At 46.6% G+C, this 20,850-nt stretch overlaps 1 protein-coding gene across 2 annotated transcripts in view; it reads right to left on the bottom strand.

The window, feature by feature from the left end:
• The window catches only part of LOC126519264 (tubulin beta chain-like), a 41,152-nt gene extending 28,184 nt beyond the window's left edge, over positions 1-12,968 (bottom strand). The window contains exons 1-2 of one of the 2 annotated variants that reach the window (XM_050168884.3): positions 12,801-12,968; positions 1,922-2,030 (exon numbers count right to left, since the gene is read on the bottom strand). In XM_050168884.3, coding sequence (XP_050024841.1) covers positions 1,922-2,030; positions 12,801-12,857 — 166 coding nt within the window. In that variant the 5' untranslated portion in view covers positions 12,858-12,968. The remainder of the gene's footprint in view (positions 1-1,921; positions 2,031-12,800) is intronic. The other variant, XM_050168883.3, reaches the window with a different exon arrangement.
• Between the last annotated feature and the right edge of the window lie 7,882 nt (positions 12,969-20,850).

Here is a 20,850-nt window from a genome sequence, read left to right as displayed (position 1 = left end):
GCTCGACGAGTCCAAAATATCACTTGCAGGATCGTCGGGATCGCGCGAAACTGCGATCTTTCGAGCGCGCGCGGTTTCGGATGTCGGCGCCATCGCGCCGCTCAAGTGCTCATCAACCTTTGAGCTCGCGCACCCTTTAAAAATCACCGCCACGCGGTGAAAATGTGAACCATGCAGAAACAAACTCTACTTTGTATACAATCACAGAGATGGCGCCACAAGTCCAGAGGCGTAGCAGTTTTTTTAAAATGCGTGCTCAAAAACTTCGTTCACCGGTGAACGATGCCTAGTGCCGTGGTAACGAAACAGTTAAAGAGTTAATTTTGCTTTGGACAAGGGACAGCTGCATCTTTGCTTCAGCGAACACTTAGTTTTTTGAGCTCAAGCTCCTGCAAACAAGCGGTGGCATACTTCCTTTCCTGTTCATTGTTCAATGCGTAAGTTGCTTCTGTTCTTGTCCTCATACCGCCGCGCGTTCACCCCACAGACCATTTGAAGCATGCTCTTGGTCAGTTGTACGGTCAACACCCGAAAAATTGGGCAGTCCGAAAAATATAAATGCACGTATTTTACTGCCCTTAAGGGCTCAAATCACCACAGGCACATCCGAAGAAGCTCTGAAGGCCTGCCAGTACACTTATAAGACATATCGGTGTTCGTACTGCGACAGGAGATGGCGGGTGCACGCGTCTATGATTAAGGAAGACATGCTGCATCTCGTGACAAATGCCCCTGCCCATGCTTGCTATGCTTGACTGCGTAACATTACTGTACAGAGGCGAAACTGACTTTCAGGGACTGGCATTATACAATGCGCCGTGTACTTTCCAAGCTTCTAAGCTAAGCACGAGGACTACAAAGGCTGAGTCAGTGCCATTGCTGACAGCGGCGAATTCTTTCAATAAAAAAAACACACCATCGAATGGCAAGAACCTTATTACCGAACCTCGAAGCAGCTAAGCTTAGTGTTGCCATAGTTGGCCATTAGGCTGCCAGCAGATCTGCATGCGAAAGTGCTGGATCGAGGCAGCGAGGTAATCAAAGTGGCAGCATGGTAGGTTTGATTAATGCCGTCTCGGACCTGCGGTCACAGCAAGAAGTCCGGAAAAATGGACGGCAAAGGATTTGAGACATTCTTATACATTGACTCATGGTGGTGCCACGAAACTGTCATAGAGTGATCGAGTGTCTGGCAAGTCTGTCGTTCGCTGTGCACTGCCAACTCCTCCAGCTGACAACACGGCATCAAAGACTATCATCCGCTCTGGTACTCAAGCCAGCATTACTGCAGCTTTCGTTCCTTTTCAATAAAAATACTGCTCATTTTCCCTGATAAAAACAAATTCCCCGTTTCCCCCGACTATTTCCAGAATATTCAAAAGCCCAGAGAATTCCTGGTCTTCCAGATTGGTAGACACTGACCCTATAGAAGCCCAGAGGAAGCCCTGCTAGCCCATTCAAAAGCATCCGAACAATGGCAGCTTCAGCAGCTGCTTGAGCAATTGGTAGACGGGCAGGACAAAGTCTTCAACATTTTCATCAACTGCTTGGCGATCAGGTAGCCTTGCTGTAGCCATACGAGCATTCCTCGCCACTAAACAAGAACCTCTGCTCTTACAACTCGCCCTATTGGCTGACCGCATCATGAAAGGCTAAAGTGTAATGGTTATTACAGATCTAGCAGTGGAACTGCATTTATATAGCGGAGCTGAAATCAACTTCTGCAGCAGATCTTTTAAAGATTCAGTGCGTTCTAATGAGGATATAGAATCATGGAAAGAAAAAAGCAACAATGGATTGGCATAGAGGCTGAGAGTTATGCATAAGATGCAGGATACTGAGCGCAACTGGCTACAGCAGCTGACAAAGCAACCAAGCTATAAAAAAAAAAAAACGCAAGGAATAAAAGCAGGTGCCTCACCGGAAGCCTCGTTGTAGTACACATTGATGCGCTCCAGCTGCAGATCCGAGTCGCCATGATAGCTGCCTGTGGGGTCAATGCCATGTTCGTCCGAGATTACCTCCCAGAACTGTAAAAGAGTAGGACAATTCATGTATACAGCATACGCTCAAATTTGAACATACAGTTGCACAGTATACAACCACTGTCAAGTGTCGAGCTTATGCAGCATGGTGGGCATCCAGTGCCGAGATCAAAAGATTGGCAGAAGGCTTGTACCTCGAGATATCAAGGAATATGGGTCGTACAATTTTCCCTTTTGATGGCAAGGCAAGACCTGTCACCGAACCAATACAAAAAGGGGCAGCCTCTAAATATTGGCTTCCCATAAAGCTTGGGATCTGCTATGGGTGGGGCCAAGGTGGCAATAGCCGGGACATCTCACCTGTGCAAATTGCCTATACTACCAAGAGAGGAACAGGTAAACAGAACAAAAAGAGCTTAGCTCTACCTCAGTCCTCATCTACATTTCATGCAAATTTTTGTGAAGCATACGGACTGACTAGCCCAGCAACAATTTGTCTTGAGCCACTTTAGCAGACCCACATATCTAACAATTAACATACAACGAGTCTATTTCACTTGGAATATTGGAATGCATGAAGGGAGGAATGCACATATGCACTGAGGAGCCTTTATCCGTCACAGCGACAGACTAAGCCAACAAGAAACTTGTAGCTATGAATTAAACAGCATACTCGTAACGATCACGATGCACAATGTGCAGATAGTGCTTCTCGTGCAAATGTCTGCTTATGGGCAACAGACCTCTGCCAATGGCTGAATAATGCAGCTAGAAGTTTCTAATGCAGTTTGTAAGCACAGTCTGCAGCAAGCTAAGGTTAACACAAAAACTGGCCTACCACACTGATCTGAAACTTTCTACAGGCCCTTTCGAAAACTGGACTGTAAAACTTGTAGTTGCTGTACAGCTGTGCAAAACCATTTTCTGCTCAGGTCATTTCACCAAGGTAATTTTTGCCAAACAGGCAATTCACACAATAGCTCACAGAAGGAGACAAGAGATAACTGCCGCAACTTTCGCACGCACAAGCTAGTGAAGCTAAACACTAGCCTTCAACTTAGGTTCCAACGGTGTTAGTTTAGACCTGCTTATAACTTGGGATGGGAGACTGCTTCAAGAAATTCTACACATAATTTGGATCACAGTTCCTTATACCTATAAAACTTTGTGTCTAATGCTTTAAGAAAAGCTTGGACGAATGCAAGTCAAATATAGAAACGTGAAAATACACTGAAGGCACTTGATTCCCAATGATTCAGTTACTTGGAGTGCAGCCTTGCGGTGATAGCAGGTGCAGCACTCGTGTAACAAGCTGCACAAATAGAAAGCTCAAGGGAGGTCGCTATCTTATGCTAACTCAGCACAGTATCTGCTGAATGGTGCCCGCAATATAAATGACGGGCCTATGGCAATGGCAAGAATCCGTCAACGCACACAACTGAGATCAAAAGTCTATTAGCGCATATGACCTTAAGCTCAAAGGGGATAGGTGCTTTCAGAATACAACCCCGTGCCAGGTTCAGAGCTTCGTCATAAATGCTCACTGGCCAACCGAGTTATTCACCACAGTCTTGCACACTGCAATTATTCAATGAAAGCCAAAGCATCCTTGCATAAGAACAGCATTGTGTACGAGTAGCGGTTTAGTTTGTGCAGGGCAAAATGCAACGACATGCGACACTATGGCACTCGTGTCACACATGCAGAAGAGCAATTTTAAGCACAATTGCTTTAAACATGGTATTGATACGACTTCTATTGTGTCTAGCCTCGGAGCACTGAAATATTTGCTATTAAAGGTTTTCTCAAAGGAAGTGTCATTGTTTGAGCAACACTATAGCAACAGGGCAAAAGCAGTCAATAGAGAACCTGTGTACTAACGCCTCTTCCTGTTTGCAATTCGTAGCACCGTAGGAAATCACCGAGTTCCTAACCACAAGGCCCTCGGGTTCGAGCCACATGTACGTTGGCAATTTTTTCTCTATAATTGTTGATGTTCTAGGCAGTGTAGGCAAGGATCAGGAATGACAAGGGGCAAACATAACTGTGCATCCATACATATATATTAACTGCCAGAACTCTGCACATAACATGCACTGGAATAAAAAGAAAAGAGGCCCCATACTTTAGCAACTGCACTTTTATGATGGGCCTCCACACCGTAGTGACTGCAGTTCTACAAACCTCATTTAACAGTAAGTATTTGTCACCACGTCATGACACAGAAGGTGGGTCACATGAAAGGACACCGCTATGTTTGCACTAGCTCTGGCTAATGCAAATGTACAAGCGAACCAAAATACAATCATATTTAATCAGGAAGCCTGGCAGTAAGCATCCTATTGTAAGCTGCCCTTGGCTACTACTGCGCAATGTTGCTTTGTCACTTTCAGTTTACATCGAAAGTATTCATGTCACACTTATTAGGAACAGAAATAAATGCGAGAAATTAACGTGGCTATGTCCCCATCTGCGATATATTGTACACTCGAACGTTATTACATTGTAGTCAAATTAAATGAGAAAGAAAAAGTCTATAAGGAAGATGATTTTTCAAGCACTCTAGTTAAAGATATTACACGATGGGGTTTTACATGCCAAAACTACTGCTTATGAGGCATGCCGAAGTGGAGAACTCCAGAAATTTCGACAACCTAGGGTTCTTTAATGTGCACCTAAATCCAAGTACACAGGTGCTTTTCATTTACCCTAGTAATACTTGCTTAAATACATAAATATTAAATAAACGACAGACAGAAAATACCTGTGCCAAGAGGCAAAAGGAGTTGCTCATAAGATATTGCATAACTAAATCTAAGAAATTAGGTGGAAAAACATCCACTACCTGTTCATACGTAAACTCAATACACAAGTAAAATAGTGCCTGCAACCAAAAGAAAATTTTAAAAAGTCCACTTTGCAATGTTCTGTATTACTTAAGACCAGGAACGAGAAGAAAGGGGGTTAACCGAGGGGGCCCAATAATTATTGATTGTATCATGAGAAACCAACAAAGACATCAAGGACAGCATAGGGGAAATTGTTTCTACTTACTAATTGAATCAAATAAATGTTAAATTAATGGCAATGAATTCAATTGGTTAGCGCATCGTGCATGTAATACGAAGGCGCGAGATCGTTCCCCACCTGCGACAAGCTTTTTCAACCACTTTCATTGCCATTAATTTATCATTTCTTCAATTCAATTAGTAAGCACAAGTAATTTCCCCTGTGTTGTCCTTGGTGTCTGTAGACTTCTCTTAAGCCCTGGAAAAAATATCTAACAGGAGGAGGATTAGTCTAGCCGCAGATTTCTACCGAGTAGCTTTCTAAAGTCTTGGACTGTGCTAAGCGAATTTCAGTTTCAATACTGCTGTTATTTTATTCAAGAAAGCAGGTATTAGTAGACTAGGTAGTGTACCCTATAGTGTCCCTCCCAAAAAATCTGATACGAGATGCTTATCTTACAAAAAATTTACCTCGTACTTTGGCTAGGATGCAATGGGCACCAGTGCCACCAAATCCATGATTAAAATTAGGTATGTCACAACATAAGGAGTGCCGGCAATCGTCCTACGTGTTGCACGTTCACAATTTATGCGTAGATGTACAACACAAAGGTTGATATAAAATGAGCCTATTACTGAAGTGGGCATTCAGATTAGGGACAGTCAAGAGAAAACTGCTATATTCAGCTATATACCACTTGAAGGCTGCTACAAGGGTAAACAAGAGGATGGAACAATGTGCTGCCATTTGCATTTAATGCCTCGAGTGCGGAACAAGGGCCGCAAAGGAAACACCTAAATTTACTAGCCTATTTAGCTGTACAGAAGTTTTGCAAGTGAAGCTTGCACACGAAATAAAGTACCAAAAAATTCTATATGGAGAGAGGATTTTGTGCCATATAAAGTTTAGATGCAATGAATGAATTCAGTAGTTGAACATATCTAAAAATTTGTTTAACTTCCAAATTCATACTCCACACATTGAACAGGGCCAAATGTATCCAATAAATGAGTGGCAACCCTTTCTTTAAAGAACAGAATTGTGAAGCCTGTCTCTAACAAAGTTTGTTCATTGTTCCCTGGGTTCATCGAGCAGACTTGACTTTCCAATTGTAACGATGTCAACCACCTTCCGGCACGATGATTAGTAGCGTCTGACTTCAATAAAAAGATACTCGTCATGTCAAAGCCAAATAGTCAAAACTTACTTTCTGCCATGCATTTCTAAAGCCTAGAGCTCGAAAATTGAGCAATGTAGGCTGCGATGTGAACCAACTAGCAAAACAGAATGGTGGCACAGCCCGGTCGCTTGATCTGGCTATGTCTAACTGAACGATGGCAATGGCTATTTAAAGAAACCTTTGGGTGGTTGAGGGAAGACCACATTGCATTAGTTTAGGGACAAAAGAAAATATCTAGGATCGCTTCCCAAAAGACCCATGTCAAAGGCATATAGTTTCTATACGGAGTTCAGGCTGAATGTTCGAAACCCACCTAAGCCAACACCGCTTTCATGGAATTCAACGTGAACACTGTGTGCCTTCTATGTAATGTGTACTGGAAAAGACCCACAGTAGCAGCTGTGTGACCGACAAGAGGTAGATTAATGAACGCCTAAATGCTGTAAAGGAAACGAAAAATGCTTAGGAGATCTTACGTTGCCAAAGCGAGACTAAACAAAGCACTAATCAAATTTGAAAGTACATAGCATCTCTTGGGCGAGAAATGCCGTGCCACGACTGCAAAAAGTAATTTCGAACGTTGTGCTTCCGACTGTTTTACTTCACTCGGGAAACAAGTCTGCAGCTACCTCGTTTTACTTACCTCCAAGTCTTGGCGAGAAGTGCAGGTTTAGTTTTTAAGCAGCTCAAAGATTGCTCAATGGCTGCTGTATCGATTGAACTCGGCAGGCAATTAGATAATTGTACAATGTGTCTCTCGGCAGAGGCACATCGAGAACAAGTACCAGGCTATCTCGGCACACGTAAGCCAATCATTGAACAGCAATTCGAAGCAGCAGTAACAAATGATACCACTCGCAATCAGAATGCGTTATCAGCAGCTAATCGAACTGCACTCCCCGGTGACCTACATATGAACAAACAATAGACCGCCAAGACTAAAATGGAATGACAGTGTTCTTGGATACAGCGCTGCAAAGCAATACGAAACAACCAGATTAGGAAAGAGCTTCGAACAAGCTGTTGATATTATAAAGAAAAGCTGGGAAAGTGGATGCATGCACAAGAATCCATGCTTGAACTGCACATGGAGAATGAAAAATGGGAAGTAAAACTGAGATGTCTAACCTTATAGCAGAAAGCTTGAAATCTGGTAAACGTGGTTGAAGACTGGTAAACAAGTCCAGCGCAGTTTATTTACTTCATAAAAGAGGAACGTTTCTACTGAGCACACCACAAGTGCCCTGGTGGGACTTCCAACAGGATAAGGTAAGAATCTGTAGAAGGAATGCCTACACATGAACGTTCATGCATCACGGCTCACGTTTACAAACGAAAATCAACTCGCCCTTTCTAACAGAAAGAGGGAACACCGCAGGAGAGCTGGCAAGTTGTAGCATGCCGAGCTGGCAGACCTGGTGGCCTAGTGGACAGGAGATTGGCTGGGCCAGATACGAAGAGAGCGTTGATGTGAATGAACGGGCACTATTAGTAACCTTTGCTGTCTGGCTAATTGCTACACGGGTGGAAATGGCTTGAGAAGCAAAGTAAGGCATTACGAACAGACAGGAACAAGCGCTTGTTCCCGTTAAGATTGAGTATTTGGGTAAGCACAAGTGAAGTGGGCATTTTACGCGATGAGCAGAGGTGCAAACGTGACAGGCCTGAACAGCGCAACCACCTGGTGGCACAGAGCTCAGCCAAACAGATAATATAGTAGTGACCAAGTGTACTCTACTTTGCTGCTGGTGTGAATCTGCAGCAGGGCTGTAATCGTGAATACATTTTTTTAAATGTTTAGGAGGAGGGAACTTATAGTTTGTAGCTCTTAATATAATATGCTTCCCTTAAATTGTGGCGCGAATGTTTTACTGTAGATTTATCCTATGCGTGGTATAAGCTTTGTCCAAACTGTTTCAGGGACCCTTGAAACAGAACTTTATTCACTAACAGCGTGCAGACTAGAAACTTTCTTAGCAATTTCTTGTTGCGCAACAGCTACCTGTGCTTCCTTTTCCTTTGCCGTTTGATGTGATGAGCAGCGCAAGGTAATTTTTTGCCTCCACATCTTCCTAGAAGCGGTTTGTTGACTTGAGCGGCACTTGTGGTTTTGTTATGCATTGTGAAATGCTTCTCTTTTCATATTCCTGTCTTCGTCCGCTTCTTGCGTTCATTAGGTATGTGGCATATTTCTGCCTTGCTAGATGCAGAGGCTTTCAGGGTCCTTTGAAAAAAGAATGGTAAAGATGCCACCTTGGCTTCCGATAGCCTCACAGACACAAAGCAAAAAAACTAAAATATGCCTTATCTTCAACAGCGATTGGCTAGTTAGCACTGAAGCTTGTCCACGGTAAGCAGAAGCTTCCGAGATTTCCCACAGTACCATATGCAGTCACGTTTCATCAAGCGCATGAAAAAGTTGTCCATATGCTCTTGGTTTCTTTTATAGCGGAAATTTTGACAAAGGTTGACATACTGCGCATAGACTATGTCATTCTTGTGGTCAAAAAGAAGGCTGGCATCAATAAGACAGTTCAAAATTATTCTGAGCTTTCCCAAGCATTGGCTTGTTTTTGATGTTTCCCCCCAAGATCAAAGCAAGACAACACCCAGGCTACTGATTAATTCAGAGTGCCGTTTTCAAGCAGCTTTTCAGGTCGTACAGACTGACTTTGCGACATTCATGCCAAAACTCAAAGATGCCATCTAGGGTTAGCCTTGCTGCTTTTTATAGCCTTTCCAGCAGCATGTCCGACGTCCTGTGTAATTTTCAGAATCCTCTGCATTAATGTTCAGCAAACCAACAGTTGCAACTACTGCAAGGACCCAGCACTTGCAAGGATACTATGAATGCTGTCAAGCTCTTTAGCCACGGAATACCATGGGTGCATAGCTTTGTACAACCATTTGTCACTATTTTTCAACCATGGGAACATTCAGTGAGAAAGGGAAGTTTTGCAAGTGCAAGCTGGTCCTTCATAAACACACTGACGGCCTCCTGTATGCTTTTAGATAGGTTGTTTACAGTTCCTTGTGGCCTCCAGATGCTTGTTTAAGGGCTCCCAGAATGAAAGTCTCACAAAAAATGGGTACATTCCCCACCCATTGGCTTGGCACAAATTGAGGAGGAAATACAGTGTTGTGTAACCATGATAATGTCTTCTCGGCAGGCAGGTGCATCATGAAATAACGAAAACAAGCTAGACAAGTAGCTGCCAAGTTGGCAGTTTGTTTCTTTAAGCCCTGCTTTGAAGGAGTTGTGTACAGTATGCACACGATCCAATGTCCCAACACTGGATCTGAGAGCGACTTGTGATACTCGAATCCATGAAACAACTTCCAGCTGGGATCGAGGTCATCCATTGCAAACTGCACAATATTGGTGAGCAGAAGAGGTGCAAGGCTGTCCCGTCTACTTTTTGAGGAGGCCAGCCACTCTGCTGTCACCCAAGAACAATGAAATATTTGGTTGCCAAATGAACATCGTTCCAGAACCACACATGGATATGCAGTTTCTGCTGAAGTTGCTCATTTATTGAAGAGCACAAGAACATGTTCAGATTTTTCAATGATATCTTGCCCTTGCAAAGCACAGAATGGCCGCAGGCAATGATGATTGCACTGCTTCTCTCTGCAGGTCAATCTCCAGACTATTTCATTATCGGTAAACATTTCCCTGAAACCCAGTGCAACGTCTTGACACGAGTTGTACGAGTAATGCGATGACGATTTTCAGGGTCCACAGAACTTTGGCTTCAACGACTCATACTTTTTACAGTTCGAGTGAAGCATTGCACTCCAGAATGTACCATCTGCCTCCGCACTTTGGTTTGTCGCCACATCTGACAGAGCATGTGATGGCTGAAGGTAAATCACAAGAGAAGGGCTGCATAAAACTGCCACAGCTCCAGATCTATGCTCTGCACGTTTTACGTGGCTCTTCAAGACAGATTCACCCACTGAGACGATGTTGACAGTCTATAGATTGATAGACTTTGCTCGGCAAGGGTCAATCATATTTGGTCTCTCCCATTGCCAATAGTCTCCATGCTGCTTGGCTGGAACTTGCACTTTCCAACAGGCATATGTGGGTGCCAAAAGAGCACCTTTGCAATTCTACCGCAGAATCGTGACAACACCAGCCGCAACAAAAATGTTAGTGCAAACACTAGCAGGAAACAAATCCCGTCCTCAATCACCGTCGTGCGTAGCGCAATGGCAGGGCAATATCCAAAGGGTGGTGAAGTTACTAAGGCTAGCCTGCACCGTTGATATCGCGCCAGCCAGCACTTCAATATATCTGTGGATAACTAGACAAGTTCATTTCGTCAGTGGGATACGCGACCCATAAGCGATACTTCCGTCACGTGGGCACTTGAAAGTCACGAGCGAAACGACTTCTCCCAAAAGAGTTGCTCGCAGACACACGACAGGGAGCGATCTCTTTTTCAGAAGCAGTCTCTTTTGGAAGTGAAGTTAGTCAAACGAACTATTTTTGTGGCGCCGACAAATGCAAGCAATAGCAAGCACACAACATTCAGAGCTGGCTCAACTGGCCCCGCTTTTGAGACGAAGTCGCATGTAACGCAGGATGAAATTGTCTCGCATCAAAGCTTGCTCTTGATGGTGCCGACGATTTGGCAGTAGTCCCGTTTGTCATGAAAGGTGCGGGTTAGACATGCTTTCAGTACAGACGCAGAAGCGACACTCCGCCGACTGTCCAGAAGGCCCAGTGCCAAAGTGGTTGCTAGGCCTGGCCCACTCTGCACCGAGCAGTGGACGCCCCTTCAAATAGTGCCAATAATACGCGAGAATGTATAATTTTGGCAGCATTTCACACATTAACAGTACACCAAGCAAAGGACGGCTGCGTTTAATACGAGACGTGCCCAGGTAAGCCGATATTGCCCAGGAGAATAGATATTGCACAAGCAACGGCTTGAATACTTCGCATCCCTTGCACATGCTATGAATCTAAGAAGTGCAATTTTCAAGTCTGAGGTATATTTCTGAATACATCTCAAGTCCCACATATATATACTTTGTCAGTACACAGACACATTTCTTTTTTCATGTCCGAGGTATATTTAAGAATAGTATATTTATAAATTATGGTTATACAATATCTTAATTAAGCTGTACGAGCCTTAATTTATTCATGCCATGATCTTAAGTGAAGCACATGAGAATTACATACATGCATATGGCAATTAATGCCAGGACTCACGACATGACATGCAGTGGCGTAGACAATTTTTCTTCCAATAGGATGGGGGAGGGGGGGGGGGGGGCAGGTGCCCGGCGTGGCAGCCCCTGGCTACGCCACTAATGACACCGTTTCTTGCTTCTGTAGTCAGAGCCGCACAGTACGTGGGATTAGAGGCCGTATTCTCAAACGGTCCACTCCGGCGATAAGTTAAGACGTCAGGCGCGCGCTGATTGGCTGGTTGAGCAAAATAGGATGACGTAGCTTATCAGATTTTGCAAAAAACAACCAATCAGCGCGCACCTGAGGGCGCACTATCGAAGTGGACCGTTTGAGGATACGGCCCCAGCACAGCATTAGCTTATAGTTTGTTTATATATTTTTTTCAGCTAGGACTATTCGAATTTGACAATGAATGCGCGCTAAAAAAAAAAAAAAAAACATAACAGCCCGAAGGGGGCTGACGGCAGCGGGGATCCTTGCTGCGGCCTCGGCGGCCTCAATCCACGACCGCCCTGCTTCTAGGTTTGATCCCCCCGCTGCCACTTCGGTGCCCCGGAGATCCTGCGCAGCCTGCTTTATTATAACCTCAGGTGCTCTCCAGAGGCCTCTGCGGTCACATATACCCTCCTAGAACATCAGACGCAAAAAAATCAATGTACCGTCGCAAGGAGAAATGCGCACGGCGACTTCTGCAACACCAGTCAGAGCCTTGCCCACGCGACCACCCACTTTTCTGTGCTGTTTGCTTTCAGCGCTCATTCGTCACGCCAAGTATACATCGACTAGGCACCCAGCAAGTCTTTAAATCCCAGTTTGCACGAAAGAAATGGTACAGCAACATGTAATCAAGCCCTTAACCAACAAGGCACAGCGGTCATTCCTCTTTGGCAATGCGTCACGACCATCACTAAAAAGAAAAAAAAACGCACTGGAGTGGACATGTCCCAAAAGCAAAGCCGGGCCGCCGCCATATTAGTAGAGGAATTGAATAACGTTAGCATTCAGCGCAGAACGGGAACCGCCTCGTCGCTTCTTGCGGCTATAAGACGGCCAGGCAAGCGTAGACTTCACCACTGCTGGTAAGAATGTACGGCGGCTGGCAAACCTTAGTCACGACCATATAGGGCGCCGCTGCAACGGTCACCCACACAACCAGGTCAATGCGCCGGCATTGTTAGCGGGCGGGGTTTCCGCTAGTGTTACTTTTTACAGATTAGACTCAGAAAACTGCACAAAGCTGATTGCTCCCGTACCTGCAGCGACTGGGGATGAGAAGAAACTTCGAGTACACGACCAGTAATAGGCGGCGTGGTTTTGACAGAAGCTGGAATTTGACGTACCGCTGTGCCTAACCGCGCCAACGCCCGGCACACCTTCCTACTACGACACTGGATTAGTAGAAACTGCTTGTAATTACCTTTGCTCCAATCTGGTTGCCACATTGGCCCACCTGCAGGTGCACGATTTCACGCATTCTCGAATTCTTACAGCTGAACAAGGAAGACTAGCAGGAATTGATGCAACACCGTCAGCTTCGCAACGTGATGTGCACAATAACTCAATTTATACGACGACTCAACGGACAACGGCCGAACTCTGATGATGATAGCCCACATTTACGCCCTACTGGTGGCGCCCTCTGACTAATAAAAAAAATCTGAAAGGTAATGTTTTTGCATACTCCACGAGGCAAAAACGATTGTGAGAACCGGAAACGCATCACAGACGCCAACATTTAGGACAAACAAATAGGTCGTGTTCGAAATAGCACTCCAGTGGTGGTTCACAGATGCAGGTATCCGCGGCGGCGCTGGTACTTGTAGCGCGGGAACCGAGACGACCACACACAGAATCGTGCGCACATCACGCTCCTCCTGCACCGATAAATAGAACGTGGCTAAAAAAAAAAAAAAAAACGTCATACACACGCATTACGCATGCGTATTTCCGGTTTATTGTTGGCGCGCGGCTTGATTTCAAGCATCATTTCAAGAGTCCCCACATTTCTCTCTCGCAACTACTGCGCTTCGCGCGTGCGCAGAAAGAGCGGAGAAATCCAATTATGTGCTCGTTACGAGACCCATAGAGTTTCCTGGACCGACGAGACATCCATTTGAGGAATCGCCAGGCATTTGTGCGCAGGCGTGAGTAACAGCAGGCGCGAGGGAGAAAATGCGGTGGCAGTGGGGGCTCTTGCTCTCTGCATGTCCTTGAGACATACCGGCATTGCGTAGTGCGCTAGTGCTCCGCCGCTGGCTGCTGCCCGCGCGTTGAGGCAGTGGGCGCGGACGCCCCATTTGGTGATCGCTGTGTAAAAGGGGGCAAGGTTCTGACTGGTGTTGTATAATACCCTACTTACACGAGCGGTCGCGGGTCGCTTTTTTCGTCGCGACGACAGACTGGATTTTTTACAAGCACTGCTCCAGGAGGGCACATGTCACCAGCAAACGGAGGACTCAGGAGGGCACTTGAGCAGGTGGCGCAAGATCTTTAGGGCTCCCAAGGTGTAGCGGGGGGATCAAAGCTGGAAGCAGGGCGGCCCGTGGGTCAGGGCCGCGGAGGCCGAAGCGTGCCAGGGGGTGTTCGCATAAAAAAATGGCTGTCCGCGAAGCGGGGCAGCCGATCTAATACTCCCGGCCCTGGCACGCGCAGGCCTCGGCAAGCCCTAACCCGCAGACCAGTCCGGGTTCTAGTTTTGGGGTCCCCGTTGCTGCTTTGGTGTCCTGTTTGCATAGCTTCTAGCCCGCCAACCAACTAGCCCGCCAACGTGTTTTAACCATGAAACAACGCGTCATTATTTCGCATTATTGGTGCTTTTTTTTTTACTAGTTTAAACAACGCGTCATTATTTCGCATTATTGGCGGCGCCTCCAGCAGGTTAATACAGAGAATAACAAAAGGCCCGCATCTTCTACTCAACATCGCACACAATTTGTAACCTGCACTCATAACGTTGTCTATGCCATTCCAATTTCATGCGGAAGAACGTATGTTGGTCAAGCCGGCAGATGCATCAATGAGAGATTAAAAGAACATCGATATAACGTCACTAGGGTAATTTCGGGTCGTTTGGGTATTCATTGCCGAGATTGTTCCTGCAAACGTACCCACGTTTGAAAGTACTTCGATTCTGTATAGGGATCATAGCAGGATGACAAGGGAGATTGTGAAGGCCTACGAAAGTGCTAACTTAGAGGAAAAGTGCGTGAGCAAGCCATCATTGTCGCTATCTGAAAAGAAGATACGATTCCTCGGTTTGTATTTGTAACCATTGCAGTATATTCTCTCACTATGCCTTGCAACGTGTACGGTTCATCGAAATGCACAACTGCATGTTCTTTTTAGCTGTCACGTTTGTTTCCGCTCTTACGGCACGGTATATATTTATCGATGCGTGCGAAAATAAAAACCTATAGTTGAAAGTAAATCGCTTTCTCTTTATATCTGTTTCTTTCTACGTCCTCGTTCAGTCACGCTTATAGCTCTATCATGGACACTGTTTCAATTAGTAAAAACACGATTGAATAAATATAATTACGTCCAGCCGCCAACTTGTGACGCAAAGTTCAGCACTACCGCGCCCCGCGACTTTTTTCATATGCGGCCCGGGCTCTACTACGGTCGCTACTGATCCCACAGAAACACCTGCGATGTTATTTACAAGGTACTTCGCCGTAAGGCGCGAGAAAGCTATGATCCGCCACGGCTAACTCTTCATTCTTTATTCATCAATTACCCCGCAGCGCCCAAAGGCGTTACAGCAGGGCGGTTACAGCATGGAATAAGATACATCTTCGTTCACACAATGCACTTGCTTTTCAGTCAGCCTAATCCACTGTTTAATTTTCCAACTGTGATTAGTTCGTTTTGAAATGTAATGAGGTTTCCGTAGGTAAATTTCCCTATTAATTCCAGTTTCATTATAATAAATCGAATATAAAAATTTTTATCTCAGTTTCCATGCATCCTATGCTCGCGGCCACGGCGGCGTCCGTTCGCAGAACAACAGCAACAGAGGTAGTCGCCTGTCACAGTTTAGCTCAGCAAAGTGCCCATTGATTTTTCAAGGAGCCAAAGCCCCCAGTTTTTCTCTCTCGCGCCCGCTCTTACTCGCGCCTGCGCACAAACGGCTGGCGATCCCTCAAATGAACGTCTCGTCGGACGCCCCATTTAAAGCCTTTAGCCCCATTTGGTGATCACTGTGTCTGAAGGTACGTCAGACAGATTTTCTCGCGCCTGCGGCGCTGGTGCTGCGTCAGTGATGCCGGATTAAACCATTATTGCCCTTTACGGCGCTCTACCTTCAAAAAAAAACATCACTGATTTTTTTCCGTGGGAACAGTAGGGCGAAATAAATATTGAGTGAAATAAACGCACAGCGCCTTGGCAACCGCGGTTTGACGTCACTGCCTGATGTCACGCCGTGAGGATTATTGGCCTTGCGTCTCGCCCACATTAGGTTAGGTTAGCTTCAGTTTAGGTTACCTTAGGTTAGGTTACGTTAGCGTAAAAAGCATTAGGGTGGCGCGGCGTATTCGAGCGGGCGCGGTAGAGTAAATCTGGAGGCTTTTGCTCCTTGAATATGACTCTGCCTAGGCACTACGGAGGAGGTTTGTTAGCGCGCGTTGTATGCGTTTGTCCCTAGGCGTGCCGGCATTGCGGAGTGGGGTCGAATTTGTTTTTACCTCGGACGCTGGCTGCCGGCGCGGTGAAATAGGTGAAGCAGCGGGCACTGACGCCCCATTTGGCGACCGCTGGGTCGGACAGACTGCCTCGTCTCGTACATTCAGTACGCCCAGTACGCATACCGTAAGCCGTGCTTCTGGGGCATGATTTGCTGCTGCTGCTGCTGGCCCACCGGCGCGTGGTCCTGCTCCTGAGCTGTCCTCTTCCTCAATATAAATGTTTTATTCTTTCGTATTTGTTAGCACTATTTACATCCATTCTAATGTGTATCTTGATTGTATTTGCCGCGTATCTGATGTCGTCCTTCGCGACCGCTTGCTTTGTTCACCCGTAGCGCGTGTTCTTTGTATTCTTCCCTATATTGTACTGCCGATTAGAAAACAGTGCAGTTATGACACTCCATAGCCTCCTTTCGTGTGTGCAAAAGCTCCGATTTATTTTCTCGTATTCTTTTTTTCTTTCTTGGCGTCATTCTAAATTGTACTGCTCGCAACATGACACGTACTTTGGTTGCGGCGAATCGATGGTGAAATGCGCGGACAAATATTTCTATAACCAGTATGACCGCATTTATATTTTGCAACCTGTTTATGAGCAGCAATATTGCACGACCTCTGCACGGACAGCTGGACAATGCGCGTAAAAAGCCAAGACTTTCGGTTTCGATTACGTCATTTGTTCTCACACACAAATGCTTTCTTTTTCAGTTCTATGAACTAATAGACGTAACTACTAACAGATATAACAGAAAAAGAAATCGTTTGATGATATATTACGAGAGATTATAAAGAAAAAAGAAGCTTGAACTCGCAAAGATGTCGTTTCAGGAAAACACGTAGCTATTATCGCAGTTTACCAATTCGGAAAACATGAATCGCAGGAACATCGACTTAATAAACAAAATCATACTTTGTCACAGCTACGGCCACACTTGTCTGCCTCCCACTAATGCCGGCGTATAATCGCTATAGCACTCACCTATTACCGCTTTCAGCATGCTTCCAGTGAACGACTGCATCCTCGCTGGGGATCCAAAAATTCTGATAAAAATGGTCCACGGCGTTTTGCGCGTTGGCACTTCATGACTAGATACTCTGACCGATAAGCTTTCCACTGCCCAAAAAATGGGTACGATGAAAATTGGTTGTCAGTCCTTTTAAGCAGCGCATTATGAAAGAAAGCTATACTGCTCATCAGTGCAGAAAGGCATCAGCAGCATTTCGCGCAACACCAATCTCGCATTCTATGTTGACCACGTTTTCTTCTTATGCGCTGTCTTCGCCTACGGCCTCCAAGGCTTGCGCACGCCAGGCGGGGTGCGCAAATCTCGGAAGCCGCGTTCCGTCACTTTAGCTGGCGGCAATGGGGCCGAGGTCAACATGTGCACCGTATAAGACGCCATCGGTGCTTTTGCTGCTTCGTCGCTTGCTTCTTCACGCGAAGTTGGCGGTGTCAAGAACATGGCACGCGATATCTGGAGCAAATACGGCAACAAAGGGCAGCTATGCTCCGGCCTCACGTGGTGCGGTGGCTGATATGTAGCAGACGATGGCTCGGTTCCATGCAGCACATGACGTCACACACGACATGGCAATATGGCGGGCGGCGCCGGAGGGCGGGGCTTATAGCGTCGGCGAGTTTTAGCTCATATTTTGAACAGAAATGTGCTTTTACTGCGCAGTTTTTACAAGTGTGTAGCCATAATAGACCGTCTACTACAATATCTTGCGGAAAACCGCAAATTAATGGGTGATTGTGTCATGCCACCCTTAAATTCATATTCGCTATGTTTTAAGCTGTAACTTAGCGCAACGATCATGCCAACTGTTAATGAGGAATTAGAACTTTATGGTTTGTAATATTCTACTTCTACTTCACACCAAAAGGGGTATCGTAAATAAATACGTCCTCTTCCTTCAATATCAATCAGTTTGCTGAACAGCCAAGAACACGAAAATAGCAGACAAAAATTTATTGTAGCAGCATCGCGACAAAAGTGGCAGACACATGAAAACGGAAAGAAACTGCGAAATGCAAATAATGGGGAATACTCGGAAATTAATAGCGTGATGGCAAGAAACTTTACACAGCATAACAACACACATAAGACGTGTTGCAAGTATTCATATTGCTACGGTACAGCCGCCACAGTGAGGCTGCACTGAGCAGGAAGAAGACGAAGTGGGGCCGCTTGATATGGCGTCGCCATTTTGGCCTTCCGTTAGCTTCCCTGTAAATAAATTGTATATAGCATTGGGCTCCAGCTACATGTAACATTAATTTGGTGGAGGTGGACGTTCCCCATACCCGTCATGGAGCTTCGCAGCGGACGCAACGGCGACAATGCAACTTCGGCTCCTGCTGGCGGCACTTCATCTACGCAACCGTCTCCGCCTGCAGCCCCGACCTACGTCGCCGTTTCCCCACCTCGGGATCCTGGTGTTTTCAACGGAGTCGGCAGTCCTGATGTTGACGACTGGCTCCGCTTATAAGAACGTGTCAGCACCAGTCACAGGTGGGATCCGACTATTATGCTCGCGAACGTTCTTTTCTACCTCGACGGAGCTCCACTTGCATGGTTCCAGACTCACGAAGAGGAGATCTCGAGCTGGGATGTCTTCAAAGAGAAGCTCGGCGACCTTTTTGGCAATCCGTTCGGTCGCCAAGTCAATGCCAAGAAAGCCCTTGCCACACGTGTACAGACGTCGACCGAGTCCTACGTGTCGTACATTCTCGACGTCTTGGCCCTTTGTGCCAAGGCTGACCCGACCATGTCTGAGGACGATAAGGTTAATCACGTCCTCAAAGGCATTGCTGACGACGCCTTCAATTTACTGGTGTTTACGAACGTCACCAGCATCGATGCGATCCTAAAGGAGTGCCGCCGTCTTGAGCATGCTAAAAGCCGCCGGGTATCCCAGCACATCACGCGACTTCCAAACACAGCTGCTACGTCATCCTGTGACGACCTCTTCCACCAGCCGTCGCGATGTGAAAACTTGACCCGCATCATTTGTCGTGAGGTCGAAGCGGCACAACCGGCGGCCCCTTCATTCCCGTCACCTGATCATTCTCCGGTGACAATCTCCTTGATCCAGGCCGTCGTCCGTCAAGAGTTGTCCAACGTCGGCCTGCAATCCATTCGTTCCATACGCTCGGAACCTCTTTCTCCACGCACGTCCCCACCACGCTCTTCATGATTCTCTTACGGACAGCGCAACCCCTCCGAATGGCGAACCGTGGACGACAAGCCGATCTGTTTTAATTGCCGACGCATTGGACATGTCGCTCGCCACTGCTGCAGGACTTCTCCGATGCGCTATTCTCCTGATTACTACCCTCGCCCCTTAAGCGCGTCCTTTTCCTTCGCCCCTTCTATGACCGCACCATCATCTGACCCTGCAACACCTTTGACACGACCCCGCTACTCCCGCTCGCCTTCTCCCTCCCGTCGTCAATCTCGTTCGCCCCCGTCACGCCGTGCTCCTTCTCCGACCTACTCGCCGCACCCCCGACCGGAAAACTAGACAGTGCAGCTTCTGGAGGTGAAGCTGCAAAGACGACATTGGCTCAAAATCCTCGCTTCACCTTACCCACGAACAAGAATCTTTTGGACGTTCTCGTCGACAATGTTCCTGTGTGCGCATTGATTGACACCGGGGTGCATGTGTCCATTATGAGTGCTGCTCTTCGCCGTCGGCTCAAGAAAGTTCTGACGCCCGCCCCGAACCGATTTGTACAAGTCGCCGACGGAGGGACTGTCGCTATTGTTGGCATGTGCTCCGCCCGACTCACCATTGCTGAGACAAACCGTCGTTCTCTTCACCGTCATCGAGCATTGCCCTCACGAACTCATTCTCGGTCTGGATTTCCTTTCCAATCATTCGGCCCTCATTGACTAATCGGCCGGCTCACTTCGCCTTGACTTGCCTCTTCTTGCCGACCCTGTGGACCCGCCTCCAAGCCGTTTGAGCTGCATGGATTTTATTCGCCTACCACCTCAATCTGTGAAACACGTCGACTTGTCCTCACCAGCTGTACCTGATGGTAATTACGTGGTCGCACCAATTCTGGCAGTTATACTTACACATAGTGTTACCGTGCCGCACACTGTGCTGACAATTACTGGCAACCGCACCTGTCTTCCCCTTGTCAATTTCGCGCTAACCGCGCAAGTTCTGCCTCAGGGGATTTCATTGGCTATAATTAGCGCTTTGCAGGATGGCGAGATCGAGCCATTCACAGTGGAAGATCGTCACAGCTCAGCCCATACCATGACGTCATCGCACGGTACTGACGTCGACATTGAGAAGATGGTTTCCTCTGACCTTACACCTGTTCAAGCTGAAGCCCTTTGCCGCGTTCTTGACGGCTATCGCGATATTTTTGACTTTGACAATCGACCCTTAGGTCAAACGTTCGTCGTGACCCATCGCATAAACACTGGCGATGCGAACCCTATTCACCGACGTCCATATCGTGTTTCTGCGTCCGAACGAGCTGTTATCCAACAGGAAGTCAAAAAGATGCTTGCAAAGGACGTTATCGAGCCTTCCTGTAGTCCGTGGGCTTCTCCCGTCGTACTTGTCAAAAAGAAGGATGGAACGTGGCGTTGTTGTGTAGATTATCGCCACCTGAACAAAATCACAAAAAAGGACGTGTACCCTTTGCCACGTATCGATGACGCTCTAGACTGCTTGTACGGTGCCACCTATTTCTCTTCTATCGACTTAAGGCCCGGCTACTGGCAGATATCCGTCGACGACATGGACCGAGAGAAG

This window comes from Dermacentor andersoni, chromosome 10 (assembly GCF_023375885.2).
Source record: "Dermacentor andersoni chromosome 10, qqDerAnde1_hic_scaffold, whole genome shotgun sequence".
NCBI lineage: Eukaryota > Metazoa > Arthropoda > Arachnida > Ixodida > Ixodidae > Dermacentor > Dermacentor andersoni.
This window is presented reverse-complemented; position numbering and strand designations above follow the sequence as displayed.